This window comes from Mustela lutreola, chromosome 7, assembly GCF_030435805.1.
Source record: "Mustela lutreola isolate mMusLut2 chromosome 7, mMusLut2.pri, whole genome shotgun sequence".
NCBI classification, from domain to species: domain Eukaryota; kingdom Metazoa; phylum Chordata; class Mammalia; order Carnivora; family Mustelidae; genus Mustela; species Mustela lutreola.
The window spans coordinates 78,791,746-78,812,435 of NC_081296.1; the positions used below are offsets into that span (position 1 = coordinate 78,791,746).

The window sequence follows — 20,690 nt, forward strand, 5'->3', positions numbered from 1 at the left end:
AGTGCCTTATGATCTTGAAGTCTACAGAGGACTGTTTAGATCAGAAATCTGCAAACAATAGCCAGTGAACATCAATTCTGGTCCACTGTCTGTGTTTGTAAATAAAGTTTTATTGGAGCACAACGACATTTGTTTGCTTAAGAATTGTTTATGGAAACTCCTGTGCTCCAACAGCAGAGTTGAATAGTTATAATAGCGGAAATCTGGCACTTAAAGTGTAAAATGTTTCTCATTGAATTCCTTACAAAAACAGTTTGCTTATCTGGCTGCGTTCAACCTTGACCAATACAAATAAAATGCAAACCACATAGAAATTTTAAACTGCCTAGTAGTCATAATAATAATTAAAAAAAACATAAAAAGAAGCAGGTAAAGTTCATTTTAATGACATATTTTATTTAACCCTATATGTAAAAAGATCATTTTAACATGTGGTGATAGCCACATTTCAAGTATTCAATAGCCATATATAAACAGCATCTACTATATTAAACAGAGCAGCACTAAACAATCAACCTGTGGGGGGGGAGGGGCTATAGGGGCCCCACCCCATAGAAAAAGAGAGGGCTTGTACAGGACGCTACAATGAGTCTAAATTGTGACAGTTAAAATAATTCTGTTTATTACTCATTTATAGACAAGAAATGCAGAAAAAGAAAAAAAAAGAGTTTAAAACCAAGCAACCAAGCAACAGACAAAACAGGACTTTTCTCTTTAAAATAAGATGCAGCTACAAAGATTTCTGCCATGTAGAGATGATTTTAGTAAGGTTGTTTATTTCCTACTTTGGAGCTAAATTCCTCCCACTGCAATTTAAACAGTTTCTAACTTGTTTTATCCTCAGCAGAATCTGAGAAAAGCAGTTCCCCATCACTAATATGATATCGTATTCCTTTAAATCCTTTAAGACTCTGGCCCTCTGCTACTCCAAAGATTTTTCTTTGTCTAGCTGCACAAATTCAACAACTCTAGCATTTCAAATTGGGCCCATTTTGAAAGTGTCGTATTGTATTTGCCATTCTCTGTAGAATCTGTTCCCAAAGCTATATGCACTCTTCAAATGCAAGAAGAAAACTTGAAGATAGCATTCAAATAAATTCCAAATATTTTGAAACACAAGTGGCTCACCACACAGATATAACATGCTTTTGTTCCGTTTAAACAATTCACTCTACCCTTTGAAACTATTTCACTACATGTCACTAAATTCCACATAAAAGAGTTCTGAGACACAAAGTAACTTTAGACATTTCTACAGTTTATAGGGTTACTGTCCCTCATTTTCCTACCTCTAAAATGAGTGTGATTCAAAACCTCTTCTTTAAAACTTTTTTTTTTTTTTTTCCTTACAAAAACCCATGAAGCAGGTGCCTGTGTGGCTCAGTTCGTTAAGCAACTGCCTTCAGCTCAGGTCATGATCCTGGAGTCCCAGGATTGAGTCCCACATTGGGCTCCCTGCTGGGCAGGGAGTCTGCTTCTCCCGCTGACCTCTCTCTTCTCATGCTCTCTCTCTCTTATTCTCCCTCTCTCTCAAATAAATAAAATCTTTAAAAACAAAAACAAAAACCTATGAAGCATTTTATTATATTAACAATAAAGAGAATGGAGAATTTCCAAGCATCTTGAAATTTCATGCATATTAAATTTGTAAATAAAAGATTAAGATAAAACAATCTCAAGAGCTTAAATCAAAGAGGATGAAAGGAAGATATGTAGCACATAACTGAAGAAGAGAGAACTTAGGGGAGCACAGATTAAAAATAGCTCTAATTAGCAGTAAGTTCAATAATAATAGAAGTATGGTGTCTAGAACAAACGAGGTCATAGTCCTGTTTGATTAAACTCACTAGCTTTGAAGAGAGCAAAGGTTAGAAATCATAGTCATCTAAGGCAAAAGGCACTAGTAAGGAAATAAAGCTGGAATAAGCCTAAGAGTAGGAAAACAAGACCCTGGCATTTTATTGCTTCCTGGAGTCAAGAAAGAAACAAAATTACATAAAGAAAATGAAATCTATATATACTATTACCACTACCTAAAGGGTAGCTCTGAGGTCCTCCAAGAAACTGAAAGAAATAGTAATCAGTTTACCTTCTGGGAATTAAAGTAGTAAAATAGGCATTTGATGAATGAGATTTGCTCCTGCAGACCCTAGGCATCTGACATGCACGAGTCAAGACACATCTCCAAGTTCTCGTCTGCTATTCTAGCATATAATTCCCGCGATAAGAAGCATACTCGATTATGCACAGAGAACCGCAAAGCCACATTAAGGTGGGAGTGGGTGGTAGGCATCGGGGCTCACTCACCGGGCTTTATTCCCCTCAATCTTATAACACACATGATTTGACTTACCACCTGTAGAGTCCAAGACCTTATGACTGCCATTTTTGGTTGTGAGTGTTCAAGTTTCATCATACTAACATAATTTTCCTTTATAAAATAGGACCTATTTCAAGAACGTGAAAAGCAGTTTGCGGAATCTAAAACCAATTGGACTAAATGAGAAAGGAAAAACAACAAACAGTAACAACAAGCTGTAGCCCAATGACCGGTTTTAACATCTGAAGGAGAGTATGAACAGAAGTGAGTGGCTCAAATGCAGTCTTAAAAAATAAAGATTCGGGGCGCCTGGATGGCTCAGTGGGTTAAAGCCTCTGCCTTCGGCTCAGGTCATGATACCAGGGTCGTGGGATTGAACCCCACATCAGGCTCGCTGCTCAGCAGGGAGCCTGCTTCTTCCTCTCTCTGACTGCCTCTCTGCCTGCTTGGAATCTCTGTCTGTCAAATAAATAAATAAAATTAAAAAAAAATAAAGATTCAAAATTTAGGGATTTGTCAAAGTAGATCAGCCTTGACCAAGAAATGCAGTACCTTGCATTGGGCTCTCAGAGCTCGGAGAATGAGTACCCCCTGCCCCAACTCCCTCTGTGAAAACTTCACCTCCCTCAACTCCACCTCCCTTGCCCCCAACACCACCCCCCAACCTCTGACCTGTGGCTTCACTACAGTGACAATGTGTTGAGTGATGAATCTGTCATCGTGAACTAGAGCATTGTCATTCTAGCATGTCAATTTAGGTATAATGCTCTAGTCAAACTAGATAATATCTAGTCAAACTAGAGCATTATACCTGCATATCCTGGGTGTTTGGTTAGTGTGGCCCAGTTCTCAAAAGTTTGATGAAGCTTGGCCTCACTGATATAATCTCAATCAAGTCTTTAAACCCAAAAAGCTAAAGATTGCACACTGGTGCCTCCAACCCCAACCTGCAGTTTTTTGTGGTTTTTGTCTGTTTGTTTTGTTTTTGTTTTTGTTTTTTAAATTTATTAAGTAGGCTCCATATCCAATGTGAAGCTGGAACTCATGACCCTGAGATCAAGAGTCACATGCCCTACTCACTGAGCCAGTCAGGTGCCCCACAACCCCTTTTTTTTCCCCACCCTGAAGCTCTGAGGCACAGCTTAAACAGCTCATGAAGCTTTCTTCAAGATGACGTATCCTTTTGCCTCAAACCATATACATGCACACGAGATAATTATTTAAAGTCCTTACTGATGGTATTTTAAGTCTTTGTACTACCATTAAAATAACGGAAAATGTTACCACATTAATGAAATTTTGATTTAGAAATCCCACTTTTGGAAATACAGCCCATTAAATAATACTGAATATGGAAAAAAAAGCCTTTAAGGTTCATAGATATGTTATTCATGAAAGTGAAACATAAAAAAAAAATCCCCATATTAAGCCTTGGGAGAATAATTTAATCAGAAATAGTATATGCAAAGCATAGAGTGTGATGTAGTCATTAAAAAGTCATATAGTACTGTGAAAATAGGTTTACATAGAAAATACTCCATTAGATATATACATATAAATGGCATAGTTACAACAACATGATGAGGGGATAACTTAGAAATATAGATGACAAAATGATGGAAGAGTCCCTTAAAGAAATCAGATTAAATTACCATATTATTTTACAACCAAAAATAGGAAAGCTTATCCAAATCTCTATGAAGGTGGTTGACTTGGTTTATGAAACTAAATGCAATCTCCATCACTGTGTATTAAATAAGATTTGGAATCCTAAAGACCTGTCCATACCATGATCCAGTTTTTGTGATACCTTTTTGGTTTATCTATAATAAGCATTTTAAAGAAGAGGTCATATACACTCAACTGAAAAACAAAAATGGATTCAGAATACAGAGTATATGCCCTCCCCCACCATCCAGAACTCAAAAGTTAATATAAGATTGACCCAATTACGACAGCCAGAACCTATCTTATCAAAAAGAATGCTGTAATAATAATCACTTAAGAAATTATCCTGATTCACTCAAGATCACTTGGTAGATATGTCTGGAGACGCAGTCACCTCTCAGTTCTGTTTCTGCGCTGACATTAAATTGTCACGTATCCATGAAGGTATATCACCTCTTACTCGATGTTGATCATGTTCTCTGGGAGCAGCAACTTGGTTTGAACTTACCTTACATGAAGACTCCACCTGCAGACCAGGGCAAGGTATTGGCCCAAACTGATAGGAGCTGGAGGATCTCTGTTCTACACTTTTGTGTTTATGTGTCTCTGAAGCAAGTGGAAGAACAGATTCAGGCTTTAGAAGCTGTGAATCATCACAACAATTGAGAATAGTTCTTGCTCTTTCGCCTGTTTCATGTCTTTCCAAAGTGCCTGGAAAACAAGATTAGAAATTTAAAAAAAAAAAAAATTACGCACACTATTTACTCCAAAAGAATGAAAAGAACAAAACACTTTTATCATCAGAAAAATCACAATTCTTTAAATGAACATGCCTTCTTACAACTGAAAAAGCAGCCTGGGAGCTTTCTCTAAATTATTCAAATCATCGTCTTACAAAGGCTGACATTATGGGCTTGAAAACCTCATCTTCCTCTTTGTGCTTTTTTATCCACTGAAATCAACAGGGCATTCAATAGTCTTTAACAGTAAAATCTCTTACTTATTATACAGTATGCAAGTGATCAATAACAACCAACTATGGAATATTTTAGTGCTGTCCCCTAGTGTTTCAACTCACAAACAACAGAGAACAGCAGTGCTTTTTGCTAAAAAAAAGAGAAGTTTCTGTTGGCAATCTATGTACATAATTTAAGTGGATAAGACAAGTAAGAATACACATACTTTGTATTGCTACCTCCTTTCCCCAAGAGCCCTCACTGCTTCAGGAATGCAAACCACTCTAGAATTTTGTTATTGTTGCAATTATAGCCTCTGGTTTTTATTTATGTTATCAGAAGAAGGGGAAAAAAAGCCCACAAACAATCCTTTGCCCTCTTCTCTGCCATCCCTTCAGTTCCACAATTTCAAGATCCTTGTAAGTTCAATTCCAACTTAAAAGAAACAAGTACAAAATAGAGAAAAAGTATCAGGGAACAACTCACAAGGAGTCAATGCTTTTATAAAATATGAGTCCAAACTCCAACTGAAATCTTAATAAATATGAATTAATTATGACCATTGTCTCTTATGAGTTCATTTACATTATTCATACTATATTAAATATAAAACCTATATCCTACTAAGTAAAGATGCTGAGGAAAATTAACTTGCCATTTAAACTTAATACAGATTTCATATCATATTAATCCTTCCCCATCGGTGAGAAAGTAATTGTACAATTGTTAAGGAGAAAGGTAATTCTTACTAGTAGTGTTTTTTTTTTAAGATTTCATTTATTTATTTGAGAGAGAGAAAGAGAGAGAGAGAGACAGAGTGTGCACGAGCAAGGGGAAGGAAAGTAGGGGAGGGAGAGAGAAAGGGAGAGGAACCCAAGCAGACTCTCAGCTGAGCTCGGAAACTGATCTCAGGACACTGAGATTAGCACCTCAGCCAGAACCAAGAGCCGGATGCTCAACTGACTGAGCCACCCAGGTGCCCCTCTTATTAACAGTATTAAGAAAATATAAATTTAAAGGAATTACAGTAAGGAAATAAAAAGAATTTTATACTACTGTCTTTAGATAAGTAGATTCAAAGATTAAGACTCTCCAGTTTTTTCTCAATTTTCCCCTTCTCTTCCATATCATTTCTTTACAGCAAATAAACCAGCATTAGTTGGCACTTCGGATTCTAAATCAGCAACAGCTACTATGCTAAAATATTTGGTGGAAGTTTTGTCTCTAATCTCTGAACAATGACATATATATATTTTTCCATTCTAACATTTCTGCATTCATAATTTAACACCTTTAGCATATAAACTCATAAACATGTTATTTCTCTAGGCTTATTTTTTCCCCGCCAAGATTGATATGTCTTGAAAAAATAAAGCTGGCAGCAGCAAGAAAAGCCCTTTTCTCAAGGACGATAATAACAAAAGTTTCTCAAACCAAAGATAATAGTTATGACTCCTTTCTGAAAACGACTGCATTCCAGAACTTGTAACTGTGTCCCCTAGCAAACCTCACTGACTTTCTGAAATATCTCTCTTTGAATATGGTATCACCATGGATATTTTTTTCTCATAGGTTTTCTGTGGTTCCCCAAACTGTGATTTTTTAAAAAGATTTTGAGAATTACTGGGAAAAAACTTACTGTACTTTAATGCAGTACAATATGTGTCATACTATACGTTGTATATATGTATATACCTTTACATATACACATATGTTATTCTATACCTAATGTCTTATGCAGACATAAGTATTTCTTGCATTTCTCAGTGATGAAAATAGTTTACCCATGAACTTGGGCAGCTGTAATCTACTTTTATTCACACATAGATAATCAACTTAGCATCTACTATGGGACACTCATTCACAGTACCAGATGCTGGAAATTTATGCTAAACAAGAATAACTCAATTCTGTCCCTCTTGAGCTTAACTTCTCCTGGTTGTGTAGAGGCAAGAAGTGTCTGAAAACTAATCTGCTGTAATATATAAAGTAACACAAAGTTATTTGTACTCCAACCTAAAAATCTCCCATTCTTACAGAATGTCGGACATCTGGTTTTGTGAACAATAATTTCCATCATGATTAGCTGTAAAATATGTGAAAATAATTATTTTGTTTAAAGAACTGGGTGAATCACAAATGTGACATTAAGGAATCATTAAAGTGAGTCCATTTAAAGTTATCATAGACAAGTAAATTACATGTTCAAAACAAAGATGTGATTTCATTATGAGTTTAGGACAACAGCTTTTAAAAGGCCTTGGTCAAAACGCTAAGAGTGGATAAATAGCGAATCCCAGGTATGCCGGTCACAATTCATTGTTGCTTAGTTCCAAATTCACCCTTCATTGCCGGCTCTATGAAAATAGATCCATGCTCTTTAAATATTTTTCGTTCAATAGATGGTACAATGTTAACTTTTGTGGATAAAAGGTGATTAAAAAAAAAAAAGGACACCTGGGTGGCTCAGTTGGTTAAGCTGACCTTGAGCTCAGGGTATGATCCTAGCCCCCTGTCGTGCTCCTGCTCAGCAGGGGGTCTGTTTCTCCCTCACCTCCTCCCCCTGCTCATGCACTCCTACTATCTCTCTCTCTCAAATAAATAAATAAAATCTTTAAAAAAAGAAAAGTGTAGTAGAAGACTTCCTTCTCAGTTCTGGTGTGTTCTGTTGCAGCAGCGTGGGGGCGGGGGGGGCTTCTCCAGCACAATGGTCCTGCAATGTGGGGCAGCTGGCAGCACCCAGCAGGTAGCAGCTAGTGTGCGCACACTTTCTGTGTGGTTGTAGGACAGAGACTTCTAGTGAGACATCTCTCTGTGAATGGTTTTCTGTAGCAGAATGATTTTCTGTAGCAGCTCAGGGAGCATATTTCTGGCAAGTTCCACCACATCACGCCACACCACACTACACCACACCACACCATAGCAGCTTCGCTACCATCCAGTGACCACAGCTAGGAGGCTTCCTGTAAAGTCACGATCTTAGCCCTAGGGGTGGTGTGTCTCACCCTTGGGGAGCCTATCTCAGCTCTACGGGCAGTGGCTGCTCCTTAAATCTGCTATTCCTGTATTCTCCAGAGTTTTCTTTAGTTCTCACCAACTAGTTCCTCGTATCAAATTCTTTGTGATGGTTAATAGTTGTTTATTTTCAATCTTCTCTGGTGAAATGACCTTGTCATTTCTCTCTCCTGATTAGACAGATTGATATACAATGAAACACCTCTGATGCAAAATGTTCTTTTAAATATATCCTGAAATTAAGGGATTCATATAACTTCAGGGATATAGTTAAATTGTTAGAAGAGCCTATAGCAAAAACAGTAAACTAAGAGGGATGGCATGACTCCCAGGAGGTCCAACAAGCAGTGTCTTTGTAATGCTAATAATAGTCTTTGGCAGCAGACAGAATAATCACTGCTTCCTGATATTATAGAAATACTAGAAACTGAGGGTTTACAAACTTGCTTAATTCAACATCCAATTTCAAGAGAACTTTTGCTTTCCAAAGTGAACTCCATGATAATTAGATCTTTTTTTTTTTCTTTTGCTCTGTGCTAAATCAAGAACACAAGCTAACTCACATTTAACTCTTGATTTGAATCCACTTGAACCTGATAAGGAAACATATGTGTGAATTACTTATGATTTTATGTGATAATACTATTTCCTCCCTCAAAGTAGATATTATGTGGAAAATTGTATTGTATAAAAATGCCTTCTATGTAAATATCTTGCTGTTTTCCTATTGCTTTTTCATTGACATGAGTTTTAATACAATTTGTTTAATCATAAACTAATTATTATCCTTCTGAAGAGGGATGGAATCAATCCTGAGAAAAGAGAGCTTGGAACAATTAGTGTCCTAACAGACTGAAGGAAAGATGACACCGGCAAGCATCAGAAGCACTTTTCACTGATCCCAAACTAACTGCTTATTCCTCAAAAAGCCAGTGCACAGAAATATAAGGAGTAGCAAGATCCTCTGTGCAGAGCCCAGGCCCGTATTGACAGTATTTCCACTGTATACCCTGCTTTCACCGCCAAGTCAACATTGCATACCTAATCACATTTTTCCCCCACCAAAATGTTCCCTATGTTCCGTCTTTGCAACTGTGTCTAGCTATCACCCTCTCTACTTTCCAGGGATGACAGCCTGCAGACATCACTGGATGGTGGCTAAGAGGAGACCTGACACCAGGCTGCCCTGTGCATGAACCCTGGTTTTACCCTGACCTGTCGTGGGGCTCTGGACAGGTCATTTTACATTTCTGTGCCTCCGTGTCCTCATCTGTGCGTGCAATGGTGTTAATAATAACTCTGACCTCACCGGGTTACTATGTGGATTGCACTGAGTAGGTATTTTAAAAGGCTTAGAAGCTTCTGGCACGCAGTATGTGCTGTGCTATATGACAGCACCACATGACAAGTCCTCACTCAGCCCCTTGTGAACAGTTTAACAAACCTCCTTGGCTCTGTGGCTCTGGGGTCTGTCTGACACCCGGGCCTGGGGTCACTACACATAGAACCAGAGTGAGCCCCTGCCGTCTCCTACCTGAGACTCAAATCTTCTCAATCAGCCTTGACTCTCAGGCTTGTTATAATCAGAATCAGTAGGATTATATATTTGACTTATTTTTTAATCCTCTTTAGTAAACCAGGCTGAAGTCTGGCATAAATTAAAGGCTAGATAAATACTTCTTAATGGATTATATGACATCAGCAACCTGGCTAATGATTTTTTTTTTTTTTTTTTTTTTTTTACTGGGGCTACACTTGGGATTAAATCCAAACTCCTTGACCTACAAGTCCTATTCTTGCCTCTGCTTCCTCTCATGTCATCCTCCCCTTGCTCACAAATCAGATTTAAAAAAAAAAATCCTTGAAATAAACACATCCTTTCCTGCTAGCTCTGTCTCACTCTTTAAGTATTAGCTTAATATCTCACCGCCTCAGAGAGGACTTTCTAAAGCAAATTCTTATCCTCTCTTGAATTATTTTCTACCTTAACTTCTTTCCTTAATTTTATAGAACTTAACACATTTATAATCGGTATATTTGATTTGCTTGCTTAAATTCTAGGGCTGCCTCCCTTCCAGATGCTTTTTCTTTTTTTTTAATTGTAAGTATGTATTCTATGAGCTTGGAACAAAGCAGGGCTCAACACCTACTTGTTCACTGAATGAGTAAATTAAATGTTACCTTTTTCCCTGTAGCAGTGAAGGGAGAAGTCTATGAAGGCATCAGAGCATACCGGGGTCTCAGTGTGACACGTGTTAACACCAAAGTATACTCATTACAAACTTCAACCTCCAAGTCAGCAGGCTGCCAACACTGGGAATGGTACATTCACGTGACAGGTGCCTGTCCTACCTCACCACTATGCTGCTGGGTCGTCCTGATGCCCCAAGAATTTGGAACTGGAAACAGCAAATCAGCCTCTGAATAAAACATGTTGACTTCTGGAGTAGTCATTTCTTGCTCCAAGAACTAGGGAGCAGGATATGTTAGTCTACAGAGAGAAAAGAAAAGGAAAATGCACAGAGACACAGAAAATGCACAAAGAAGGAAGAAGATAGAGACAGAGGAAGGGAGGGAAAGAGACAGACCTTTAACTTTCTAGTTCTGTTTTTAGTCCCTTTCTAAGGACTACTGCTCCTGAAGTCTCTGCAATGTCTCACTGAGTCCTTACAATAAGTACTTCTTTCTGATAAACCAACTTATCTTTTTTTAATTTTAACTTTTTAGATTTTATTTATTTATTTATATATTTGAGAGAGAGGAGCAGAAAGAGAGGGGCAAGCCGACTGTGCTGTGAGCTCAAAGCCTTAGAGGGACTCGATCTCACGACCCTGAGATCTTGGCCTGACCCGAAATCCAGAGTCGGATACTTAACCGACTGAGCCACCCAGGGGCCCCTGAAACCACTTTAATTTATCTTCTGTTTCTTAGCTACCCGAAGGGGCTAACAAAGAAGGGACAGAGATGTTTCCATTGTCGAAAAAGCCAAGTTTCAGAACAGCCAAACAGATAGGCAAAGTTAACAATGTAGAGTTCCAGGTAGAGGTAGAAGCATGGAGACAAAGGCTTGGGCTTTAGCAGCAGATGGGTGGGGACTAAATCCTAAGGAAAGAATGCCATCTCCAGGAGAGTTTGGAGTGAGAGCAAGTGTCAAGACACCACCAGCACAAAACCTTTTAGCAATTTCTGCACATAAAGAGGAAAGGGAAGGAAAAGAGAAAGATTCAGAAACTGTTGTAAATTGGTATGTTGCTAAAATATAGCTGTATTTTAAATGCATTAGGATTGTCAATATTTATAGGATATTTACAGCTTTTTGCTTGTTTTGTTTTTAAATAGGGCAAATAATCACTTTGTGATGTGCCTGTTATGAAATCTAATTTTGAAGTATCAAGTTATCCTAAAGCAAGACATATTACCATGAAGGATGCTGTTTCAGTTGCGGTAGAAGAGCAAGGCACAGTAAAGAGCACCCGCTCAGGTGATCAAATATGCCTTACAGATAAAAGAGACCTGAATGTCTACGTAAAGAAAGGAAAGAAGGAGTAGTAATATTCCACACTTTAATTCCCTTCCAAATAGCAAAAGCTTGCTCCCTTGATTTTATGTCTCTTGTAATTGGCTCATATTTTTAGTATTTGCTATCTTCTATCTAAAATTTTTTTCAACTCCCACTAATATTTAATTTCCAAAATCAACAAAATTATCATGGCCCATTATCAATTAATGAATAGTTTTAAATTGCTTATTTTATTTTTTTTAATTAAGAAATTATTTATTGGGGTGCCTGGGTGGCTCAGTAGGTTAAAGCCTCTGCCTTCAGCTCAGGTCATGATCCCAGGGTCCTGGGATCGTGCCCTGCATCGGGCTCTCTGCTTGTTGGGGAGTCTGCTTCCCCTCCTCTCTCTCTGCCTGCCTCTCTGCCTACTTGTGATCTCTGTCTGTCAAATAAATTTAAAAAAAATTTAATTAATTAAAAAAATATTTTTAAAATGATTTATTTATGAGAGAGAGAGAGAGAAAGAGAGCACACAAGCGGGAGGGGAAGAAGGAGAAGGAGAGAGAAAGAAGAGAGGGAGAGGGAGGGAGAGCACAGAGCCTGATGTGGGGCTCAGTATCAAGACCATAGGATCACAGCCTGAGCCAAAACCAAGAGTGGGACGCTTAACCAATGGCACCATCCAGGTGCTCCTTAAATTGCTTATGTTAAATCCCCAGCCAGACCAATCCTATCCTAATACTCAATAATTAGGTCTGCTAAATCTGTGGGGAAAGGAATAGTTACTATCCCAAAAGGGACAGAAATGGTTAAAAAAGAAATCGTAGTCACTTGATGAATCCATCTGCAAATGATAAGAAACAATAAGATTCAAAAATATCCAGCTTGAGTAACATTTTTATTTAAAATTACAAATAAATAAATATGACACAGTGATTGACTTACTATCACTCACGGTGCTTTTCCTCAGAAGAATGTAGATCTTCCTTAGAAAAACATTACCATAGGAACATAAATCCTCCCAGGCCACTAAAATCACATATATTGTAAGCCTACAATATTTTTTATCTCTTATTTTAATACCAGCATAATTAACACACATGTTATATTAGTTTCAGGTGTACAACATAGTGATTCAACAATTCTGTATATTTCTCAGGGCTCATCAGAATAGGAGTGTTCTTAATCCCCTTCATCTACTTCACCCATACCCCGTTCACTACCCCCCTCTGGTAAATTTGTAGTTAGACTTACAAATTTTAAACAATTTGTTTTATCAAAAGCTAAAAGCATTTTCAATTAAGGATTCTGCTTATTGTGGGATTATAAAAAATCAAAATTTGGTAAGTAATTCCAATTACATAATTGGTAATGAAAAGAAACTATACTTATTTGAACAAAGCTTAACAACAACAAAAACATGTAAGTGTATACCTTTTAGAATTACATCTTTTTTTTTCAGGTGGCCATTTTCTAACTGATTCCAGCACAGTAATGGGCTGTGAGAGAGTGGACAGTTATGTTTCAGAGTGACTATCTCTAAAACAGAATAGGCTTAAAAAAAAAATGGCCTCACTATTAAATTTTGTAGTCAAATTCATGAAACAGGTTTCAGCAAAACAGCTGACTGACAGCTGTCATTAAACTCCACAAATCAAGGCATTTGACCACTGGGTCTGTTGTAAGATTGATCATTTACCTTCAGCTACACATGAAATTCATTGCCTTGTGCACAGAAGTGTATGGAGATTGACCTAGTGCCCCCTTCCTAACAAAACCATCACATTTACTGCATCTTACTCCAGAAAATGTATAACTGACGGGGGTTCTGACCAGAGGGAGGGAAACTGGAGTTATCAAACCTAGCTAACTAGAAAGTAATTGAAGGAAGGGGAATGGTTCCGAAAATATTAAATCAGGCATGAAGGTACATGCCTTCATTCCTTAATACGTTTGAATATAGTATATTCAGCTGTAAAACAGATTGTCAAGGATGTGGCTCATTTTGTTCTATACAAAGGTTCTAATATGATAACAAACTCGTGATTGGCTTCACATCACCTTCTATTCCTTTAGGGCATATAGAATACATTTTTACAAAGTCCCTGACCACCACGACCTTAACCCCAGTTCTGCCACTGCCTCCAGCACATTCAGAGCAACCTTGGGACTTATCAGCTGGGCCACACTCAACCCTCACATCTAATTCTGACCGCTGACCTCCAGAAAAACAGAATAAAGGGGCCGGGGTGGGGTTAAAGAAAAAAAGGGATCGAAATACCTAAAGGTTTATAGTTGCTGAGATGTAAAAGGAATACAAATAATGCATTCATTTTAAATAAATTTTAAACTAAGTTTCTTTTTACAAGGTATGTACTCATTAAATATTCCATCTTCTTAAACACGTGCGAACACCATAGAATCCACTAGGAATTAATTTTTCACCTCACTCTAAAACTTTAATACAATTTACAATCAATTGAAGGGGTGAACACAGGAAAAAGTGTTTCTGTATTATGATGTGAAGAATATATCTAATTAATTATATAATGACCTATTATATACAAAACATTAAAATTATACTGCTTCTGAGCACCGCGAAATGTCATTCATTTTGTACTGTTTGATTTTTTTTACACCAGATAGGCTCATGCTGTCAATTTAAAATATTTCAAGAATAGTCCTTTATTTCCCCTCATGCTTTAGGTTGAAGGTTAAATTAGTTGGAGGTTACAATATCCTCAATAAAATGTGACGCTATCATTTATTCACTTAGGTAAATATCTTGCTGAGTTGGTCTCGAATTTTGCCTGCATAGAGGAATGGTATTGGGAAAGAAAAACATAGGACACAGTCTCCTGAAATAAGGTTCTGGATAACAGCTGAGGGCATATCCAAAGTCTCCTTTTTGGGGGTGGGTACAGTGGAGTGCGCAGGGCACAGACACTTTATTTATTTATTTATTTGTTTGTTTGTTTATTTATGATTGTATTTATTTATTTGACAGAGAGAGATCACAAGTAGGGAGAGAGGCAAGCAGAGAGAGAGGGAAAGCAGGCTCCCCGCTGTGCAGAGAGCCCGATGTGGGGCTTGATCCCAGGACCCTGAGATCATGATCTGAGCTGAAGGCAGAGGCTCAACCCACTGAGCCACCCAGGCGCCCCCAGACACTTTAATTACAATCAATTTCCCTTTTGGGACATGACAGTCTTTCCCTCAGGCACATAATAAGTGATCAAAGCTCCAGCAGACATGTCAGGGTTTAGTCTGAAAGCACCAATGCTCTGTGTACCCTCACTGTAGTTGTGGCTCCCCAAGTTATCTATAAAATTTCATTCCATGTTTCTGCAGCCAGTGACCCAAAAATCCTTTCCAATTTCTTTAATCTTCTATCCCACGGACTTACTCAGAAATAAGAGCCTCCAGAAAGGATCCTACCTGCACGCCAATACAACAGGCAGAATTCTAAGATCCCCAATAGCCGTCATCTTCATGGGATGCCTTCCCTAGTGGATATGATGGAACAGCACTACAATGATTATGTTGTTATATGTCCAAAAAAGGGACCTGGCAGTTAAATCAAGGTTTATAACTTAGCTGACCTTAAAATAGGGAGATCATTCAAGTGGGTCAGGCCTAATTAGGTGAGCCTGTTAAAAGCAGAGAGCTTTGGGGGCACCTGGGTGGTACAGTCAGTTAAGCAACCAACTCTTGGTTTTGGCTTAGGTTGTGATCTCTGGGTCTACTTCAGGCTCTGTGCTCAGCATGGAGTCTCCTTCAGATTCTCTCTCCCTTTCTCTCTGTACCCCTTTGTGCTCACTCTTTTTTTCTCTCTCAAATAAATAAACTTAAAAAATAAAAAAAAGCAGAACATTTTTTTCTAGCTCGTGGAACAAGGCGAAGTCAGATAGATTTAAAGCACAAGGATCCAAAGTGTCACTAATGGCTTTGAAGATGGAGAAGGCCACATACAAGTGTAAGAGTGGCCTCTTGTAGCTGAGAGTGACAGCTGGTGAACAGCTAGCAAGGACCTCAGACCTACAACCACAAAGAACTAGACCCTGCCAAGGACCTGAATATGCTTGGAAGTGAATTGTTTCCCAGAGCCTCCAGTTGAGAGCTCAGTGGGCAAAACCATGAATTCGTTCTCTAAGAACGAGACTAAGCAGTGAACCTAGTTAGCTCACTTAGACTTCTTACAGAACTGAGAAAGTAAATGGATGTTGCTTTAAGGGGGCAATTTGTGGTGATTTGCTACACAACAACAGAAAACTAATACAATTAGGACTTGTAGAAGCATTTTTACTTTGAACCAATTTTAGACCTCAATTTTTATATATTTTTTTCATTATTTTATATATGAGATTCCTGCCCCATAAAGTAACTAATTACATAGATGCATAAAGTCATAAAAACAAATGTGAGGACTGGTTAGATATTTAATTTTTTCTTTCTTTCTTTCTTTCTTTCTTTCTTTCTTTCTTTCTTTTTTTTTAAGAGATTTTATTTATTTATTTGACAGAGAGAGACACAGCGAGAGAGGGGGCACAAACAGGAGGAGTGGGAGAGGGAGAAGCAGGCTTCCTGCCAAGGAAAGAGTCCAATGTAGGGCTCAATCCCAGGACTCTGGTATCATGACCTGAGCCAAAGACAGATGCCTAATGACTGAGCCACCCAGATGCCCCTTAATTCTTCTATAAAGATTCTATTTATTTATTTGACAGAGAGAAGACAAGCAGAGGGAATAGCAGAAGGAGAAGCAATCTCCCTGCTCTTGGACTCAATCCCAGGACCCTGGGATCATGACCTGAGCTGAAGGCAGAGGCTGAACCAACTGAGCCACCCCGGCACTGGCCCCTTAATTGTTTTTTAATAGCCCTTTTCCCAACCTCGTGCTCTATTAGGAGCCATAAAGATATGTGCTACAGAGCTGGTGATTAAGCAGTCATATACCACAACCACACACACACACACACACACACACACACACACACACACAAGACTTCTAAAGCACTCAATTATTTTGGGAAAAATTGTATGTAAGATTCATATTTTTCCCTTCCTCTTTATCATCTTCGTCATTAGCAAAATTTTCATTAGCTAATGTTAAGTTTAAGTGTTGAAGTGCTTTGTTTAGCACTTAGCTTACATCTTATTTAGTTTTTAAAACAATTCGGAGGATTATAAAACAAACAAACAAACAAACAAAAAACCTCTGAGACTCAGAAAGGATATTTGTGTGTATCAAATGCCCTGTATGTCTCAGGCTATTTGTGTCCCCTGGTTGGGAGGATGAGTTAGGACAGGCACTTGAACTAAAAGCTAGGAAGGACCAGTAATGCTAGGGAGTGCAGTTACATTTCCACCACAGACCCAGAGGACTGGTTTGTTCAGTGTTGAGTTTAAAGTAGATAATGTTTGGCTGGCAATATGGAGGAGAGAACTGAAGAGTCTGGCAAGGTAATCAGTTAAGAAATTTTCAACAGTTTATGTAAACGATAATAAAGATACCAACCAATCTGTTTCTAAACCATTTTATTTTTAATTTTTTTAAAAGATTTTATTTATTCGACAGAGAGAGAGAGAGATCACAAGCAGGCAGAGCAGGCAGAAAGACAGGAGAAAACAGGCTCCCTGCTGAGCAGAGAGCCGTATGCGGGGCTCAATCCCAGGACCCTGAGATCATGACATGAGTGGAAGGCAGAGGCTTAACCCGCAGGTGCCCCATATTTTTAAATGTTTTTGGCACCTCTGAAATATATAATTCCATGTCTTAGTGGAGGCTTATAAATGCAGTACATAGTTTATCTTTCAATGACCCAAGTTCATCACTAGGCACTGTCAATAGTATTGGGCCCAGAAAACAGTACTACCATCTGGGATGACTGACTAGGACTTTTATAGAATAGGTTGTTTAGGTTTCTTATGTAGCCAGGGGTCTTTGGTTGGTTCCTAACTCTTGAGAACCAATTCCTTCTCCTTCTTTAGCCAGAGCATTTTTTTTTTAATTTGACTAGATTTTACCTACAATGTTACATTAGTTTCAGGTCTATAGCATAGTGATTAGACAACAGTATACATTAGGCTAAGCTCACTACAAGTGTAGCTACCGTCCGACACCATACAGCACTATTACAATATCATTGACTATATTCTCCGTGTTGTGCCTTTTATTCCATGACTTATTTATTCCATAACTGGAGGCCTGGACCTCCCATTTCCTTTTGCCCATTTTGCTCATCTCCCCACCTCCCTCTCCGAGGCAACTATCAGTTTGTTCTGTGTATTTATACACCTGATTCTGCTTTTTGTTGGTTGAATTTTTTTCAGATTCCACATATGAGTGAAATCGTGTGGTATTTGTTTTTCTCAGTCTGACTTATTTCACTTAGCATAATACCTTCTGTGTCCATCCATGTTGTGACAAATAGCTTGATCTCATCCTTTTTATGGTTTTGTAGTATTCCGTTATATATATAAACCATGGAAGGAGTCTTACAGAATATAGATAGGTCTTCTGGCATTAGCTATTAGAGTCTAAATTAAAAAACAATGATGGAACATTATGCAGCCTTAAAAAAAGAGAGTGTTCTGACAGGTGGTATAGATAGCATGGGCGAACCCTGAGGACACCATGCTAAGTGACATTACCCAGTCACACACACAAAAAAACACAAATATTGTATGATTCCACTTATATGAATAGTTAAATTTACAAAGCAGAAAGTATAATGATGGTTGCCAAGAGCTGAGGGGAGAAAGGAATGGGAACGTAATTTTTTCATGGGTACAGAGTTTCATTTGGGGAAGATGAAAAAGTTCTGGAAATAGATGGTGGTCATAGTCTCACAATAACATGTATGTACTTCATCCCACTAAACCTTGCACTGAAAAACTGTTAAGATGGCAAATTTTATGTTACAAGAATTTACCACACACAAAAAGGCATCTGTGTTGATACGATAGCCCAAGGAAAATACAAACAAAAAGAGAAGTACTCTGAGAAGAGACCCAGGGATTAATATAAAGAGGGATTGCAGAATGAGCACAATGAGAAAGAGGGGCTGTTGGCCATCGGGGGACGAGCATGCCATGTAAGGCTGAAGGAGAGACAAGAAGGCCATTGGTGACAGTGACTGCAGACAAGCCAAGTACCTGCCACCCAAAGGAAGACAACTCATCTTAGGAGGTAGGGGACCTCAGGAAAAACAGTTTCATTGGACTATTGTAGACAAAACCCAGATTGCACGGATTAAAATATATTCAGTAAATGGGAGACAAGAAAACAAAGCGTATAGAAGGAATTTTGTAGAAAACTATCAATTACTTTGGGCAGAATGACAAAGATAATAGAAGATAATAGAAGCTCAAAATTCCTTATCCAAAAATTGGGGTCCACAAGGCTTTACAATTCAGGATTTTTCATATTTTGGAGAGAGAAGATAATGCACATATGTATATTGTACAACAGCTATAGGAGAGCCTAGGAGAACAGACAGTGATCAAATAAGTCATTTAACTGCAGGTTAAAAATAAAGAATATTTATACTCAGTGGAGTAAATAACCTCATATGAGTCAAGTTTTGGTTTTGTTGCTTTACCACAAACTAATAAAAAAATCCCTTTTGTTTTCAGAGCTTTTTAGATTTTAAATTGTGGCAAAAATTATAGGGAGCTGTATTCAAAATAATTGGTAGCTAGGAGGTCAGAAGTAATAAAAGTGATAATCTCTGAGATGAGTTTCTAGAGAGCATTGCTAATATAAGATATTATATCACATCATGAATTTAACTTCTCCTTATATCTACACAGGTAAGTTAAGTCACCTATTTCCAAACCCCAAGTTGTACTGATTGTTTTGTTTATGCCATCTATAATTAAATTGTAAGGTGCTAAGGATTCCTTTAAAAACAGTGCTTTAAAGAAAACACAACTTCCTTTATAAAATCATTAATGATGGATAGCTTCACTAATAAAGCAATCTTGGGAAAATGATCATGGTTGTAAGAAATGAAGATAATAAAATTTTATTTTAAATGACAAACATAAAATAAGAAACAGTATAACAATGGGGTTTTCAAACTAGACTTAAAAATGATGCTTCTGAAAGTAAGAAAAATGTGGTGATTAAAAAAGTTAAACCTCCACTGCAAATCATGGATTAAAAGTAAATTGTTTTCTTAAATTTTCTTATTCGCATTATTTTCCTGAACTCCCAGCCCATAAATGTTCTCAGTTCTGATCTATCATTTAGTTAAATGATTTGGATAAAGTCTTTATCCAAATGGATAAATAAAAGACTTTATCCAAATCATTTAACTAAATTTACAAAAACAATTTGCTATCCACTTAAATGATGAACTAACTCTAAGATGACATCCTGTGTCCCTCAGTGGAACTTCTGTTACTCTGAAGCTTCCAAGTGGCTGCAAAAAGCCCTTTGTCTTCTCAGCACAGAGACCTAGAGGGGAATGGAATCCACAGGCACGTGAATGTGAACAGGACTGGGGAAAATAGTGGACCAATCCACGCCAGGGCGTTTTCGACAGGCTGACATTATCAACCAACCTTTTTTGTAGCACAGGATATAAGATCTGACATTCCTGCAGTCAAAATCTCTGCTCGCCACTCCTGGCCAAGGACTTGACCTTTGAATTTGTTTTCATCTGATTCATCCCTAGAAACATGAAAGACCCATCCCATCAAATCCTACCAAGTAAGTTAGTGGTAGAAGTTGGATATTATTGATACAGTCAGATGAATAAAGTGCATCTGATATCTTTTATCTGTCAGCCAAATCAGAGAACCTACTTTCCCAGAGAATAACAATCATTACAGTCCACTGAGTCTCGCTTTTCCAATCATTTCTGTGGCAGCTGGCTACTGGGAAGTTACTAGGGAATTGAAAAGAGGCAGCGTGAGGAGGGGCAGATGGCTCCTTTGGGTTTATTTTGCCAAATATGGGAGCTGTGAAATCCACTAACGTTCCAAGTGTCCATATAAAAAGGGGCCTAGCTAACGAGGGACCACAGAGCAGTCATCCTGGGATGTTCCTCTTTCTGCTGCTATTGAATAAGCTCCTGAGATTTAATTCAGATATGTAACAAACATATCCAATGAGCATGTGATCTAACAGTGTAATCAGACTGCAGGAATCAGTTAAAAGTGATGACAGCAAGTACTTCCTTTATTTAAGTAAAATCCAGGAAGATAGTAATTGACAAGGGAAACA

General features: G+C 38.0%; 1 protein-coding gene across 3 annotated transcripts in view; it reads right to left on the bottom strand.

Moving 5' to 3' along the window:
- WDR72 (WD repeat domain 72) overlaps positions 1–20,690 on the bottom strand; it is a 216,681-nt gene that overhangs the window by 127,695 nt on the left and 68,296 nt on the right. For all 3 annotated transcript variants that reach the window (XM_059181600.1, XM_059181599.1, XM_059181598.1), the window contains one exon: positions 4,497–4,699. In XM_059181600.1, coding sequence (XP_059037583.1) covers positions 4,497–4,699 — 203 coding nt within the window. The remainder of the gene's footprint in view (positions 1–4,496; positions 4,700–20,690) is intronic.